The following is an 18,193-nucleotide window of genomic DNA, read 5'->3' as shown; positions in this document are numbered from 1 at the left end:
AACTGGGTGTTGTTTTTGCTTTGGCTCTATCCCTTCATTCTTTCTGGAGTTATTTCTCCACTGATCTCCAGTAGCATATTGGGCACCTACCGCCCTAGGGAGCTCCTCTTTCAGTATCCTACCATTTTGCCTTTTCATACTGTTCGTGGGGTTCTCAAGGCAAGAATACTGAAGTGGTTTGCCATTCCCTTCTCCGGTGGACCACATTCTGTCAGACCTCTCCACCATGACCCGACCGTCTTGGGTGGCCCCACACGGCATGGCTTAGTTTCATTGAGTTAGACACGACTCTGGTCCTGTGATCAGATTGGCTAGTTTTCTGTGGTTATGGTTTTAGTGTGTCTGCCCTCTGATGCCCTCTCGCAACACCTACCGCCTTACTTGGGTTTCTCTTACCTTGGACTTGGGGTATCTCTTCACGGCTGCTCCAGCAAAGCGCAGCCACTGCTCCTTACCTTGGACGAGGGGTATCTCCTCACAGCCACCCCTCCTGACCTTGAACGTGGAGTAGCTCCTCTTGGCCCTCCTGCGCCCACACAGCCGCCACTCCTTGGATGTGGGGTTGCTCCTCTCGGCCACCGCCCCTGACCTCGGACGTGGGGTAGCTCCTCTCGGCCGCCACCCCTGACCTTGGACGTGGGGTAGCTCCTCTCAGCCACTCCTGCGCCATCGCAGCCTGTTGCTCTCGGTCGCCACCCCTGACCTTGGGTGAGGGGTAGCTCCTCTAGCCACACCTCTGCATGGTCCGTCGCAGCTTCTGACATAGACGTCAGAAGGGGGCAGAAAGAGTGCCCCCGTGCTAGCCTTCAGCAGTATGTTATACTCCTACCAGCAGGCTGCTAATTAGAGAAAAGAGATGTCTCAAAATTCAGCATGGCACCAGGTCCCTTACCCACAACATGCATTTTGAGATAACACTGGCACAAGGTGAGTTGTCCCAGGCCATATAACAATTGACATGAATCTTGAAGAAAGGCAGGATTCCAAGCAAAGACATAGTCTCATTAACATAACCTAAGAGAACATTTGCATGAGTAAAACATACTGGTTTGTCAAGTGGGTTCTGACTCTTAGGCAGAACCAACTTGAAGAAAGACAGTCTAGGGTAAATACATAGTTCATTAACATAGCTTAAGAAAAGCATTTCCATAAGAAAAATGAATTGGTTAGCTTCAGGTTTGAGGAAAGTTAAGTTCAGGTGGAACCAGATGTAGTCATGGTGACACAGAATTTTAGAAGAAGACTTCTTTTAAATTTGTATAGAGAAGGAAAAAAGTCTGACACTTGTAGTTTGTTTCCTCCTGCCATTTAAGAGAGATAAAAAATGTCTGCCACTTGGAGCCTATTTCCTCCATTTGGAGACCCCTAGTCTTCCTGCCTGTTACCCTCTCACTCCCATCTTTGGTTACAGCAAAGCTGAGCTCAGCAAATACTGAAGTCTCTCTGCTACTGCAGTAGCCTGAATAAAATGTTTGGCCACCTTAAAAAATAAAAGTATACTTATATGTATAGCTGAATCAGTTTGCTGTACACCAGAAATTAAGACAACTATAAATCAACTATACTTCAACAATTAAAAAAAGGAATATATGTAAATTTTAAAGTAGATTATAATTGCTGCAAGTGAAAGTTGCTCAGTCGTGTCTCTTTGCAACTCCTTGGACTATATAGTCCATGAATTCTCCAGGCCAGAATACTGGAGTGGGTACCCTTTCCCTTCTCCAGGGGATCTGCCCAACCCATGGATCAAATCCAGGTCTCCCACATTGCAGACAGATTCTTTACCACCTGAGTCACAAGGGAAGCTCTAGGTCAAGGGAAACAACTGTCTATTATGCAACTGATAGGGCCCAAATGGGGTCTCATTGATAACATGGTTCATTATGTTGACTTCACAAACGAAGAATAAAATCACAGTGATCTGTAAGACTGACCAAATTGCCCAAATGGCATCCTGTTATATCACTGGTGCCTATCTTCTCAAAGCTGTGGAACCACCAGATTCCAGAGCTCCAGCTACATGACCATCCCTTCAGAGTTCATTGGTGTGGTATAAGAAGGACTCCGTCAGAAAGGGAGGACACTGGTTCTCCTTAAGGGCCAATCACCCTCTCTTTCCCCTCTAATAAATTTCCCTTTTCTTGCCTGATTACCTGGCTTGCTCTCTTTTTCTCTGCAATCGCCTTAAGCAACAAAATCCAGAATTCATTTAAAAAATTAAGTTAATTCAACTACAAACAAAAGGCATGGTAACCAGCAAATGACAGTGGGAGAACAGGGTAAGGGGATATTCATCACTCAAAATACAGGAACAAGTGATTATTTCCTTAGTACATGAATAATTTCTATAGTAAAGAAGAAACTTTGAATAGTCCAAAAGGCAAGCCAGGAAAAGGTATAAGATGACAATTCACCCAAAGAGGAATTATGGTGAGTGTAAACAACAAATTAAAAAAGTAAAATCAAAATAAGATACCAATGGCACAAATCAAACACTTTAATGACATTCTGGGGTGGGCTGTGACCAAAAAAAGAACTGCATACACTGCTTATGAGGGTGTAAATTGATACAACTTCTATGAGCAACTGAATGAAGTCACTCAGTGATATCCGACTCTTTGCGACCCTATGGACTGTAGCCTGCCAGGCTACTCCATCCACAGAATTTTCCAGGCAAGGATACTAGAGTGGGTTGCCATTTCCTTCTCCACGGAATCTTCCCCACCCAGGGATCAAACCCACATCTCCTGTGTCTCCTGCATTGCAAGCAGATTCTTTACCCATTGGGAAAGTTCAACTTCTATGGATTTTATCAATAACTGAGAAATTTTAAATGGGATATCCTTTGGTCCAGTAAATCCCCTTCTACAAAATCATCTCACAGATGCATTTCTTATGCTTTAAGAAAAAGACATTTGTTCACTTAGCACTGTTCGTATCAGCAAAACATTCTAAACAACCTACAGACACTATCAATAGCATTATAGCTAATTTATGTTCCAGCCATACAAAATGGAAAACTATAAAACAATTCCAAAGAATAAGATAAATCTACATACAGTCACATGTTAAGATCCTTTGACGTATTTGGTGAAAAATGTAATCTGCATACACATTTTCTTTTTCTTTTTTTTCTTTTTCGCTCAGTCCTGTCTGATTCTTTGCCACCCCATGGACTATACGGTCCATAGAGTTCCCCAGGCCGGAATACGGGAGTGGATAGCCTTTCCCTTCTCCGGGGGTCTTCCCAGCCCAGGGATAGAACCCAGGCCTCACATACAGATAGTGCAATAACGTTTATGAAAATGGACTTCCCTCGTGGCTCAGACAGTAAAAGCATCCGCCTATAATGTGGGAGACCTGGGTTTCGATCCCTGGGATGGAAAGATTCCCTGGAGAAGGAAATAGCAACCCGCTCCAGTATTCTTGCCTGGAGAATTCCATGGACAGAGGAGCCTGGTAGGCTACAGTCCATGGGTTCACAATGAGTCGGACACAACTGAGTGACTTCACTTTCACTTTCATTTGTGAAAATGATATATTTACATATATCTGGATATGCTTGCAAATGCAAAGAAAATGGTTTGTAAGGGTAAACTCCCACTTTTTAACACTTCCATTAAGAAGAGGAACATGATAGAAGGAAGTTTCAGGACTGGGTTTGGGTTCTTCTAGCCCCACTTTTTATTTTATGAATCTACTTGTAACTTTTTACCAGGAGAACATTATGTCTGTAAAGAATAAAAATAACTAAATGAGCTGCACCAGGTTCACCAAAGCCTTACCTGAGAAACATGTTTCTGGATGATCCCCTCAAAGGTAAAATCTGCCCCTTAGAACACAGGGGAAATCTGTGCCTTTAGTGTGCGGGTGTGTGTGTGTCAGTGTGTGTGTGTGAGTGTGTGTGTGTCCCTGAACAAGTCAAATTCTCCCAGTCAGTTCTGAGTCGTGTAAACACTCATTTCATTCGCCTTTAAGAAGTGTGTCTTGTATTAACTAAACCCTGAGAGGACAGGCACCAGGGACAAATTTGGGGCTAGTTAGAGCATGGAATCCAGTCCCATCATTACATGGCAAATAGGTGGGGAAACAATGGAAACAGTGAGAGACTTTATTTTCTGGGGCTCCAAAATCACTGCAGATGGTGACTGCAGCCATGAAATTAAAAGACGTTTGCTCCTTGGAAGGAAAGCTATGACCAACCTAGACAGCATATTAAAAAGCAGAGACATTACTTTGCCAACAAAAGTCCGTCTAGTCAAAGCTATGGTTTTTCCAGTAGTCATGTATGGATGTGAGAGTTGGACTATAAAGAAAGCTGAGTGCCGAAGAATTGAGGCTTTTGAACTGTGGTGTTGGAGAAGACTCTTGAGAGTCCCTTGGACTGCAAGGAGATCTAACCAGTCCATCCTAAAGGAAATCAGTCCTGACTATCCACTGGAAGGACTGATGCTGAAGCTGAACTGCAATACTTTGGCCACCTGATGTGAAGAGCTGACTCATTCGATTCTGGGAAAGACTGAAGGCAGGAGGAGAAGGGGATGACAGAGGATGAGATGGTTGGATGGCATCACCGGTTCAATGGACATGAGTTTGAGTAAGCTCCGGGAGTTGGTAATGGACAGGGAGGCCTGGTGTGCCGCAGTCCGTGGGGTCGCACAGTGTCGGACGCGACTGAACGACTGAACTGACCTCAACTGAACCACGTGACCGCCAACGAAGCTCCAGCATTGGCGGCGCGAGCAGCCCGGGGTCAAACAGACGCGCCTAGAACTTCAGGAAACCGTTGGTGGGTGCAGAGGGGGCGCCGCCCGGCAGCTCCTTTCTGATCTGCCGTGCTGAGAACGTGGGCTTTCCTTCCTGGAAATGAGCCTTAATCCCTCGAAGGTTGCGCCGGAGCCAGAGCCGGAGCGGGAGGCGGAACAAGAGCCTGGGTCCGAGGCCCAGGGGCCGGGGCCGGAGAGAGAGAGCGGGCCGCCAGAAGGGCCTGGCCCGGAGCCGGAGCTGCCCTCGGCGGCGGGTCAGGACTGGGAGCCCGAGCGCGGCCGGGCGGCGGGGCCGAGCGCAGAGCCCCCTCCGGGGCCCGAGGCTCCGCCGCCCCTGCCAGCCTCGCAGTCTGAGAACCTTCGGGCCCCGCGGCCCCGCTGCCACACCAACTGCCTGGAGGCACCGCTGTCGCGGGCCTTCAGGCGGCTGGGCAGGAAGGTGGGCGCGCACCACTGGATCTTCCTGCTGCTGCCCATGGCGCTAACGGCCGTCCTGGGCACCGGCCTGATGTACCTGCCCCGGGATGGAGAAGAAGACCTGGAGGAGGAGTACACCCCGATCGGGAGCCCCGCCAAGGCAGAGCGGCGCTTCGTGCAGGGACATTTCACCGCCAACGACTCTCTCGTCTTCTCTATCTCCAGGAAGAGCGCCGAGGTCCCTTATGCCTCCATCCTCGTGGTCTCCAACACCGAGACCCTGCTGGAGCCGGACATCCTAGAGGAAATCAGCAAGGTGGACGACACGGTGCAGGCTCTGACTGTGACCCAGGACAACGGAACCCAGATCCCCTACCGCGAGGTGTGCGCCAAGAACCAGGGCTCCTGTGTCCCCCCCAACCCACTCTTGTTCGCCTGGAAAAGGAACAAGGGCCTCAACCTGAGAACCATCACCTTCCCCATCTACAGCCTAGCCGGTCAGATCGTCTCCCTGGCCAACATCCTGGGAGGAACTGTCTTGGGCGAGAGTATGGGGCCGAGCCAGTTACTCCTCCAGGCCAAAGCCATGCGGCTGCAGTACTACCTGGAGACAGGAGGAGAGGAAAATGAACGTAGCAAGGCGTGGATGATCCACTTCCTGACGAAGGCGAGCAGCCTTGAAGAGAGTCTGGCCTTGAAGAAGATCCAGGTACCTAGTGGCTGGAGTTTATGGGAGGCCAGGAGAAGGTGGGAGGGAGTTATAAGAGGACTTGTTCCAGGGACCATAGCAGCAGCACTCCCAGATTATCAGGTAGAGTCCTTGGCTGGAAGCTAGGTGTGCTTTGCTCTATTTGATCCTTAATCCAGCTTTCTTAAAATAGCACACTGAAGAAAGCCACAGTAGATTCCAAAAAAGGGTGGATATGTGTATAACTGATTCACTTTGCTATATACATGAAGCTAACACAACATTGTAAATCAACTATACTACAATAAATTTTTTTAATAAAGTAAAAAGAGGACTTTTTAAAAAAGGAGAAGAATGCCACAAATCTTAAATCCTTGGTAACGTTCTGGTTAAAAACACAAATGGTACATTCTCAGGGTAGGTCTGTTCAGTACAGACATTGATATTCAGGTTTAGTTTGGTTTATCTGGTCAAATTACTCTGTAATTCTTACTTTCAGTTTAAGCCTTTGCTGTTTCTGGGAGCCCCCTAAACTTTGGAGTTCATTGGAATAAAAAAGCAAAACTTTAAATGAAAGTTCCATGATGTTTTTCAGAAAGATGAGCATTTTAAAAGTAAATTATAGTGTAGTGCCAGGCACATATTAGCTGCTCAGTAATTTTGGGGCTGGCAGACCTAATACTCTGAATGAAACTGGTGAAAATGAGAAGATATCTTCTGAGAAAAGTCTTTTAATACCCAGGCCTGTCTGAAATGATGTTTGTACAATTAAAATAGTAAAAGATAATGACTGAATAGAAGTTTAGAAAAAGTTATAAGTCTATAGTTATTAATGCTTTCACAGTTTTATATAAGATTCAGATTTTGTGTATTCAGGAGTCTTAAACTTTAGATTTTTTGAAAGAAACTTTGAAAAGCATGCCAGAGATTTGTGGGAAGAAGCAAATCTTTATTACCTTCTTTATTCTAAAATCATAATCCATATATTTTGACTTTTCACTGAATTTTAATGTTTAAGTTATTAAGTTGTAGTGTTTCAGTATCATATGTAACTCACACACAATATCAGAATTGAAAGTCATTTACCTGAATATGTTTTTGTGGCAGGTTGTCTACTTTTCATCGCTTTCTAGGCAACTGGAATTTGAGGCAACTTCCATGACAGTGATCCCCTTGTTTCACTTGGCCTACCTTCTAATCATATTATTTGCAATTGTATCATGCTACAGGTAAAACAATTTTAATAGTTTTTTAAACTCTAAAAAATATTTTATTGTAGTAATGTATATAATGTGTATATAACATTTATAACATAAAATGTGTCATTTCAAAAACCATTTTAAGTGTACAGATCAGTGGCATTAATTACATTATCAGTGTTGCACAACCATCGCAACTATCCCTTTATGAATGTTTTCCATCACCCCAAACAAACACTGTAACCATTAAGTAATAACTCCCCACTGTCTCCCCCAAGTCTTGGCTAATTTTTAATCTAGTTTCTGTTTCCATGAATTTGCCTATTCTAGAGATTTCATAGAAGTGGAATCATACAGTATTTGTCCTTTTGTGATTGACTTATTTCACTTATCATAATGTTTTCAACATTTATCCATGTTGTAGCATGAGTTCCTTTACATGACTGAATAATATTCCATTTTATGTATGTACCACATTTGTTTATCTACCTATCTGTTGATGGGCACTTGAAATATTTTTACCTTTGGACTATAGTGAATAATGCTGCAGTGAAACCTGGTGTCCAAATCTCTGTTTAAATTCCTGTTTGCAGTTCTTTTCAGTATATACCTAGGAGTGGAATTATTGGGTTGTATGATAATTCACTGGTTAGCTTTTTGAAGAACCACCAAACTATTTTTCACAGAGGCTACACCATTTTGTATCCCACCAGCAATGTGTAAGTTTTCCAATTTCTCTACATTCTAACCATGATTATCTTTTTTATGTGGTTATTGGTTATTTGTATAACTTCTTTGGAGCTCCCCAGGTGGTGCAGTGGTAAAGAATCTGCCTGCTGGTGCAGGAAATGCAAGACACTTGGTTTCGATCCCTGTGTTGGGAAGATGCCCTGGAGAAGGAAATGGTAACCCACTCTCGTATTCTTGCCTGGAAAATTTCATGAACAGAAGAGCTTGGTGGCTAGGGAGTCACAAGGAGTCAGACAACTGAGCTACTGAGCACACACGCATATCCTTTATGGAGAAATGTCTTTTCAAGTCCTTTGCCCTTTTTTTGGCTGCACCCCAAGGCTTGAAGAATCTCATTTCCCCGACCAGGAGTTGAACTTGGGCCCAGGCCCTTGGCAGTGAAAGTTTGGAGTTCTGACCACTGGACTGCCAGGGAATTCCCACCCTTGTCCATTTTTAGTGAAGCTGTTTGTCCTTTTGTTGTTGAATTCTGTTGTTGTTGAGTATATGTTTTGGATATTAAATCCTTATCAAGTTATGTAATTTGCAAATATTTTCTCTCACTCTGTAGATTATCTCTTTACTTTCTTGATAATGTCCATTAATGTACAAAGGTTTTAATTTAGATGAAATTCAACTTATTTATTTTTATTGTTTCTAATTGTGCTTTTGGTGTTACATCTAAGCTTCCATTGACAAGTAAGGTCATGTGCAATTGCTGTATGTTTCCTTCAAGAGTTTTATGGTTTTAGCTGCAATATTTAGGTGGTTACAATTTTTAATCATAGTTGTATATGATGTGAAGTAGGGGTCCAACTTCATTCTTGTACATGCGGAAATCCAGTCATCCCAGTGCTTTTTGTTGAAAAGACTGCTCTTTCCCAGTTAATTGGATTTGGCATCCTTGTCAAAAATCAATGGGCTGTAGATATATGGATTTATTTCCAGATGCTCAGTTCTACTCCATTGGTCTATGTCTGTCCATATACTAGTACCACTCTGATTTAAATACTGTAGCTATGTTATAAGTTTTGAGATCTGGAAATCTCAGTCATCCATTTATTTTTTCTTTTTAAGGTTATTCTGGAATATCCAGGGCTCCTTGTAATTCCATATGGATTTGAGTATTGACCTATACATTTCTGAATAAAAGCTATTGGAATTTTGATAGAGATTGTGTTTAATGTGTAGATCGCCTTAGGCGAGTTTGTCATTTTGACAATATTAAGTCTTCCCCCCCCATGGACTGTGAAAGTCTTTCCATTAATTTAGGTCTTTTTTAGTTTCTTTCACCAATGTTTTGTAGTTTTCCATGTACCAGTCTTTCACTTCTTTGGTTAAATGTATTCCTAAGTATTTCATTATTTTAAACACTAAATGAAATCACTTTCTTAATTTCCTTTTGGGATTGTTCATTGCACATGGATAGAAACAACTGAATCCTGTGTGTTGATCTTGTATCTTGCAGCTTTACTGAATTTGTTTACTAACTTTAGTAGCTTCCTTTGGATTCACTGGAGTTTTCATATGTACGATCATACAATCTGTGAAAACAGAGTTAAAATTCCTCCTTTCCAGTTTGAATTCCTTTAATTTCAAAGTCCTGTCTAACTGCTCTGATTAGCACTTCTAGTACATCTTTGAATATCACTGATGAAAGTGGGCATCCTTATCTTGTTTCTGATCTTAGAGGGAAAGCTTTCTTTTTTTCACCATTGAGTTTAACGTTAGCTGTGCAGTTTTCATAATTGCCTTTATAATTTTGAGGAACTTTCCTTCCATTCTTTGTTTTTGAGAGTTTTTATCATGAAAAGACATTGGGTTTTGTCAAGTGCCTTTTCTGTACCTTTTGAGAGATTCATATGGATTTTTATCCTTTGTTCTGTTAGTGTGCTGTATTACATTGATTGATGCTCTCATGTTGAACCACTCTTTCATTCCTGGGGTAAATCCCATATGGTCATGATGTATACTTCTTTTAATATGCTTATTGAATTGTGTTTGCTAGAATTTTGTTGAGGATTTTTGTGTCTATATTGATAAGAGGTCTTATTTGTAGCTTCCTTGCGGTATCTTAGTCTGACATTGATATCAGTGTAATCATGGCCTCATCAAAAGAGTTAGGAAGTGTTCCCTTCCTTTAAGTTTTTTTGGAAGGGTTTGAAAAGGATTGGTGTTAATTCTTCTTTACAAATTTGATAAAATTCACCAGTGAAGCCATCAAGCCTGGACTTTATTTTGAAGGTGAGGGGAGGTTTTTGACTGTGGAACAGTCCTTTTACATGTTCTGTTGAGACTTTCATCTTGAGTCAGTTTAGGTCTTTGTGTATTTCTAGGAATTTGTGTATTTTATCTAGGATATCCAGTTTTTTGGCATGGGTTGCTTATAGTAATGTCTTAAATCCTTTCTACTTCTGTAAATTCAGTAGTGAAGTCCCCATTTTCATGTCCCATTTAGTTATTTGTATTTTTTCCCCTTTATCAACTCTAGATAAATGTCTTTCAATTTTGTTGATTTTTTTTTTGATAACCAATTTTTGGCTTTCTTGGTTTTCTCTGTTGTTTTTCTATTCTCAATTTTATTTATCACTGTTCTTATTTGATTCCTTCTGTTAGCTTGGTGTTAGGTCTTCTCTTCTTTTTCTGGTTCCATAAGGTGTTTAAATTGACAAAGTGTTTTGAGAGCTTTTCTCTTTTTTTTAATGCAATATAAATTTACCTCTGGGCACTGATGTCACTACATCTCATAAGTTTTATGGTATTTTGTATGTTTTCATTTTCCTTATAGATTATCTGCCTAAATGTTTTACCCATTATTGAAAGGGAGGTATTGAATTTTCCAACTTTTACTGCAGAGCTATGTATTTCTCGCTATAGTACTGTTAATATTTGCTTCACATATATTGGGTCTCTGTTATGAGATCCATTTATGTTTATAGTTGTTATATCTTCTTGATTAATTGGCCCTTTTATAAATATATGATTCCTTCTGTCTCAAAACTTTTAACAGTTTTTGAAATAGTCTATTTTGTCTCTTATCAGTATAAGCACTCCTAGTCTCTTTTGGTTACTATTCACATGGAGAATCTATTTCAGTCCTCTTATCAATCTATTTATGTCTTTGGATCTAAAGTGAATCTCTTGTAAATAGCATATAGTTGAATCATGCTGTTTTATCCATTCTGATAATATCTGCTTTTTGATTGGAAAGTTTAATCTGTTTAGATTTAAAATAATTGCTGACAAGGAAGAACTTATTTCTACTGTTTGAGTATTTAATATTCTGTATATGTTAGAGCTCTTATCCTTCATTTCTTCCATTTATACCCTTTTTTTGGCCAAACCCGGGCCCTAGCAGTGACAGCACTGAGGAGTCCTGACCACCAGAGGCCCCCAGGGAGCTCCTGTCTCATGCCTTCTTTAATGTGTAGTTCTTCAGCTGTCTTGATTGATCGTTTTGCTGCCAGTGATTCCCAAGTCAGCCTGAGCACTGGAATCACATGAAGAAATTTTTAGACACATGGATTCTGCAACTTCCCTACAAACTATAGATCAGAGTCTGCAGAGCTGTGTTCCAGGACTGCAGGAATCTAAAGTTGAGACTCTCCCAAGTCATTCTGATAAACTGCTTAACCAAAGTGCTTCTTGGGGACTAGAAAATCTGCAAGTGTACTCACTGGTGTTCTGCATTCACATCTTTCCTTCCATTGCCTATAGAACATTAAAATAAGGATCATTTAGAGAGTCAACACAGCAACTAGTCGAAGTCAAATCACTCTAGCCAATAATATACTTCACTCCCTCCATCCTCTGAAAAATTTATACCAACAATTCAGAAACCTGAAAGAGGGAATAGGGCTAAGCATGTCATATGTAGCTTTTATCCTGTTAATCATTCTGATTTCAAGGTTCATTTGTGTTACTTTTATCTTATTCCTGTAAATCAATATTGTTGCTTTAAGAAAGTATTGTGTGTATGTGTTAGTCACTTAATCGTGTCCGACTCTTCGTGACCCCAGGATCTGTACCCACCAGGCCTGTCTGTCCATGGGATTCTCCAGGCAAGAATACTGGAGTAGATTGCTATTTCCTTCTCCAGGGGGTCTTCCTGACCCAGGGATCGAACCCAGATCTCTTGCATTGCAGGCAGATTCTTTACCATCTGAGCTCTAGGGAAGTCCACAAGAAAGTAATGGTTGTAATCAAATTTTGTTTTGTAATCAAAACAAAATACTTTTGTTTTGGCGCATGTATGTATGTTGATTTGGGGCCCTGAGTTTAACAGATAGCACCAGCAGTTTGAGAAAAAGTGAAATACAGGCACACATAGTTGTTTTAATAAGAAAGTTTGGTTATTTTAATGTGGCCTTGCATGAATAAGGTCTTTAGTTATATTTTTGCTCTTTGGGAATCAGCAGCTCCATTTCCATAGTTGACTTTCCTAGTCTTCAAACCAAACTGTTTCTCTCTCCTACTAAAAGTTCCTAGAGGCAGCTGTCAGTCATTTGTTTTGAAGCAGTTGGCAATGAAGTAAAACAGAAACCTAGAGATTGTTGTCAATACTTTAAAGTTGTGGTTGTTGGGGAGTTAAAGTATTAAATCCAGTCTTTTTAAAATGCTATATATATATATATTCCCATTTTTGTTGGTCCAACCAAGAAATAGACATAAGTTGTATTATTACAAATGGAGTATATGGTACTTTTTTTTTTTTTGCAATTAGTAGCCGCTTTTCTTGGGCTTCCCTGGTGGCTCAGCGGTAAAGAATCAGCCTGTAATGCAGGAGACACAGGAGACACGGGTTTGATGCCTGGGTGGAGAAGATCCCCTAGAGGGAAGGCATGGCAACCTACTCCACTATTCCTGCTTGGAGACTTCCGTGGACAGAGGAGCCTAGTGGGCTACAGTCCATAGGGTCACAAGCCGTCAGACACAACTGGATTGACTGAGCACACACACACACACACACACACACACACACACATACACACACACACACCCTCTTTTCTAGAGCACACTTCTTTAGCAGAGGAGAACCATGAAAAACTTTTAGAAGGAGGCTTTCATTCTTTTTGTTAGGCACAATATATATTAAACCAGCTTTGACATACAGGAGGTATTTAGGATTGTGTTCATGGCTAATGGGAGTCATAAGTGGGTAAGAAGGTACCTGGACATGGGCACTTTCATACTGCTTGCTTCTGTTCACACTCCTTTGGAGATCAGAGTGGAATTATCTATTTGCAATGTTTTAGTATCTTTTTGTGGCTCTGAAAGGCCAGTCAGTGGATTCATGCTTGGCTTACTGCATAAGAATCAACCAGTATAGTTTGGTAAAAGTACAGATTCCCAACTTTTCTGTCCCAACCCCATCCCCCACCCACCGCCCTTTTTTTTTGTTCAGTTGGTCTGGGCTAGTGCCTGGAAATTAAAGTTCTCCAACAGACAGGTATGGGGATTATTGTCCAAGAGGGCTCTGAAGAGGTGTCCGAGTCAAGAATGTTATGAATTGCTGGAATTTCAGTATGGAAGCTACCACCACAAGTTCCATGACTTTTCCCTCCAAATTTACAGGTGTGACTGTGTACGAAACAAAATGTGGGTTGCAGTCTTTGGAGTCATTTCTGTTGCCTTGGCAGTGGTAAGCGGCTTTGGCCTGATGTTTTACATTTGTGCTCATAGTTGCAAATTCACCATTTCTTATCCTAGGTGAGTAAAACAAAGCGTGAGGCTGCACACTGTGTGTGTGGGGGTGTGGGGTGGGTAAAAGAAGGGTATTGTGTTAGATTAAGCAAAATAATTATATGTAGGTGACTTTATAGATCCAAAATGAGGTATCAGGAGAAAAAGAAAATCAAATGGAATTATATGCCTTTAGGGTTGGAAAAATCTGGCACCCCAAATGGAAAAACGCAGACCAGGGACATGAACAGGCATTTCACACATACACACACACACACACACACACACACACACACACACAGAATCCAAAATACTAATCATTGAAAATGTAAGAAAGAAATATTTGACCTTTCGATTAATCAAGGGATGCAAGTTAAACCAAAAGTGAGATACTTTGTCTTCTTATTAGATTAATGAATATTATAGCAAGATTGAAGGTTTGGGGAAGGTGGTATGCAAGTGAACTCTCTCATATTCTGCTGAGGGAGATTTGTAAATTGGTGCACTTTTAAGATATAACTTTGCAACAATTCAAAAGACTTAAAAATCTAAAATGGAATATGTTTGACCTGCCAACTCCACTTTTGGGAATTTGTACTAGTTATTGGACAGGTTTTCACAAAATAAAATAAACATGTTCATTTTAGTGTGATTTAGAATAGGAAAAAACAAGCTAATCTTATATCAACATGGGATTGATCTGCTCATATCACATTAAAGTTTTGGAATCCTATTCAGTCTTTCAAAAGAGGTAGATATAAAGTGTTAAATGAAAAATGCTGGTTATGAAACAAGTTGTTTAAAACAGAGAGATACACAAATATGCATGTATATTTGTATAGAGCAAATTCTGGATAGATAATACTTAAAATATTAGCAAGGATTATCCTTGACAGCTGGAATTACAGTTGTTTAAAGGTTTTCTTTGTATTTGCCTGTACTTTCAGGATTTATTTTACAATAAGCATAAGAAGGCAAATATGTTTCTATTTTGGGTGGTAAGCAACTTGGAAGAATTAATCATTGGTTTCCTAGGGAAGATAGGGGAGGAACTGTGCCCTGGATGTATGCCTTCCTAGCACACAGTCACGCTTAAGCACTCAATGTTCCCACAGCCATAAACAACTAAAGTGTAGACAACTGATTTCATATCAACGTCTTCATATTATCTGTATATACATAGACATGTTAGTGTAGGGGTGCATGTTTGGGGGGGGCTGTGATTTCAGTAGCTCAAGAAATGTGTGAGGACAATATCTGAGCCAAGTTCCATAAATAATAAAACCGGCTTTTAAATACCTGTTGCATATCAATGAGTTTATTTGTGGTCCTTAGTACTTCAGATTCTTGCCCTTTGTCCAGCTGAATGCAAGCAAAATCCAGAAAGCTGGCTGCAGGGGGCGTGTCAGGATGCAGTTTGTGACAGACTACACAAGCCTGTCACTGCAAGCCTTTTGCCAGACCATACACACAGAACATCCGAATTAGAGGCAAAGTGCAATTCCCAGTACCTTCCCGTGTAATCCATGGAGAAGCTCTTCCAAAGTTGATCATAAAATCAATCAGCACTTGGTTCCAAGTATTGATGTTGTATCAATACACACAGAAACAGGTGTACAGGAGTGAAAGCGGTAGGAAGCTTGAGGGAAGTGAAATTTATCTGCAACGTGCTTAGGCTGTCCTGGGTGATCCCCTTTCTTCTCTGTGGTCCTCCTCTCCTAACCTTCAGTGATGACTTCACAGTCCTCAAATGTTCTCCTGGTCTCTTTATTCCAAATCAATCAGGAAACGTCACTGTGGAAGAGACGGGTTACTTTAGTATTCACTTATTGTGTAAAGGATTCTTAAGATTTACTTTGGTACATATTTCTGATCTCAAGAGTACCTGCATTTTATTGACATAATGCCTTAACCTGGGCAAGTGCAGTTTGAATGACAGTGTTCTCGGGTGTCAGAACCACACTAACAGAAAACTACATGTGTATGTATATCTGTGTGTGTGTGTGTACAAACTATGAGGTACCTTTAAAATCATACCACATTGATAGCTAGATGCTAACTGGAGAACAGATAAATCCGGCTCATATTTTAAACAACAGGATGCTAACTCAGTATTAGTGCCTTAGAGTAAAATGGTTTATAAGAGAAAATGGTCTCTCAAATGTTCTGATGGAATCAGAGATGCATGGCTAATCCTGCTTCACCTAATACCCAGTCAGCCAGGTTTCCTGACTCTTCATTGAAACACCCTGAATGATGACTAGGAGTAGAGTGTACTGTGCTATGTGTACAAAGTGCAGAGCTATTACAGAGCAAGGAGTGATGAGTTGTGTTGTGGATTCAGCGGCAACCAGAGAAGGCGTCAGAGAAAGCAGTATCCAGACTCCGCAAGATCAATGAGACCTTGAGAGACAAGCAAAGAAAATGGTTTGAGTTGATCTGGTTAATTTTAAATGCATGTTAAAAAGTACAAAGACTGTTTCTTTCTCTAACAGGTGTTGGGGTCGATGACATGTTTATCATGATTTCTGCCTGGCAGAAGACCAGCCTCATGGATAACATAAGCGAGCGGATGTCTGATGTCTATTCAAAAGTGGCAGTATCCATTACCATCACCACTGTCACCAATGTCCTGGCCTTCTACACAGGAATTATGACCTCTTTCAGATCCGTTCAATACTTTTGCATCTATACAGGAACAACCCTGCTCTTCTGTTATTTTTATAACATCACCTGTTTTGGAGCATTTATGGCCCTGGATGGGAAAAGAGAAGTAGTCTGTCTACGCTGGTTGTAGAAGCCAGAAACACCTGACCAAAAATGTTCCTCATTAAAAAACTCCTGCTGCCTCCCTTGCAATTCTCTCCAAGATGAATATAAAGCTGACATCCATCCAATGAATCTGTTCTTTAGAGACTGTTTTGGTCCTTTTCTCATAAGCACCAAGTCCAAGATTTTTGTGGTGCTCCTATATGTCTCGTACATCATAGCTAGTGTATATGGGTGTTTCCATGTGCAGGAAGGTTTAGACCTCCGAACTTTGGCAAGTGACGACTCCTACATCACACCATATTTTAATGTAGAAGAAGACCATTTTTCTACTTATGGTCCCAGCATTATGGTTATCGTTACTGAGGCTCTTGACTACTGGGATAAAAATGCTAGGCAAAAACTGGAAAAATGTCTGGCAAATTTTGAAAACAGTGAGTATGTAGATAAAAACCTTACAGAGTTTTGGTTACGAGAATATATAAAATATATGGAAAACCTCCGTCAAGATATAAATGATAAGACAGCGTTTCTAAGCAATATTCCCACTTTTTTAATGGAATTTCCACTTTTTGCATATGATATTAATGTAACATCATCACAGGAAATCATTTGTTCCCGGGCTTTCATTCAAACCATAGGTATTTCTTCTTCAACCAATAAGAAGCTGATGTTACTCCAGTTCCAAGACATGGCTGAGAAGTGTGACGTTCCCCTAATGGTGTACAACCCGGCATTCATATATTTTGATCAGTATTCTGCAATAGCAGAAAACACTGTTCGAAATGTGGTTGTTGGGTCAGCAGCTATGTTCATTGTTTCCTTATTGTTAATTCCTCATCCCCTGTGTTCTTTGTGGGTAACTTTTGCTATTGCTTCTGTGATTGTGGGTGTCACAGGTTTTATGGCCTTCTGGAATGTCAACCTTGATTCCATATTCATGATTAATCTTGTCATTTGTATAGGGTTTTCTTTTGACTTTTCTGCTCACATTTCCTATGCATTTGTTTCCAGTTCAGAGCCCTCAGTAGACCGAAAAGCCATTGAGGCACTGTATCTGCTAGGCTACCCTGTGTTACAAAGTGCAGTTTCAACAATAATAGGGGTGTCTGTCCTGTCTGCAGCTAAAGCATACATCTTCAGGACATTTTTCAAGATTATGTTTCTTGTGATGGTATTTGGAGCTGCTCATGGTCTAATTTTTATCCCAGTATTCTTAACCTTTTTTTGAAAGTTACTTTGAATAGCCACTAACAAACCAAAGACCAATTATAGAATTCCTGATTGGCCCAATCCAATCTGATTAAAATGCACTATTAAGAATAGTCAATAAACTAAAAACAAAGGCATTTTTTTGGCTTGTAAATACCATTTTAAAATGTTATTTAAAATATCCTGAGAAAAATTAATGTCTCACATTAAAATATTTTTACTAATTTAAGAAGTGTTTTCATCTTTATTATGGTCTTGTATATGATTGTATAATCAAGCATAACTTTCCAATTATTTGTCCTTTTATTTCATCATTAGTAGTTTATGCCTGGAATTAAAATATTTTATGTATTATACTCTAAAATGGAATATTATTTTCATTGTACTTCTCATATGCATTATTGGGTAAAAGTGTAACTATTATTTATTCTCCTAGTCTGGGGTTTTTCTATGCATTTTCTTATGGTGTATTTTGATGAACAGAAGTTTTTAAAGTTTTGGAATCAAGTTTATCTTTTTTTTATGGTTAGTGTTTTCTGAGAAATCTTTGCCTAATCCAAGATCACAAAAAATCATCTATATTTTCTTCTCAAAGCTAATAGTTTCATATTTACATTTTACATTATATTACATAGGAATCATAGACCTATGTTTGTTGGGAAGTATGGGTAGAAGTTCGTTTTCTTCCCATTATAGTTATCCAACATCTTTAGTGAAAAGACTATCCTGTC

The 18,193-nt window shown here is 40.4% G+C and overlaps 1 protein-coding gene across 1 annotated transcript in view; it reads left to right on the top strand.

Annotated features, from left to right (window-relative positions):
* The window catches only part of LOC133068910 (patched domain-containing protein 3-like), a 36,701-nt gene extending 19,220 nt beyond the window's left edge, over positions 1–17,481 (top strand). The window contains 5 exon segments of the mRNA XM_061159822.1: positions 4,888–5,892; positions 6,979–7,100; positions 13,374–13,466; positions 13,468–13,508; positions 15,977–17,481. Of these exon segments, the coding sequence (XP_061015805.1) occupies positions 4,888–5,892; positions 6,979–7,100; positions 13,374–13,466; positions 13,468–13,508; positions 15,977–17,481 (2,766 nt within the window).
* Positions 17,482–18,193: the final 712 nt, after the last annotated feature.

This window comes from Dama dama, chromosome 14, assembly GCF_033118175.1.
Source record: "Dama dama isolate Ldn47 chromosome 14, ASM3311817v1, whole genome shotgun sequence".
In the NCBI taxonomy this organism is placed as follows: Eukaryota; Metazoa; Chordata; class Mammalia; order Artiodactyla; family Cervidae; genus Dama; species Dama dama.
This window is presented reverse-complemented; position numbering and strand designations above follow the sequence as displayed.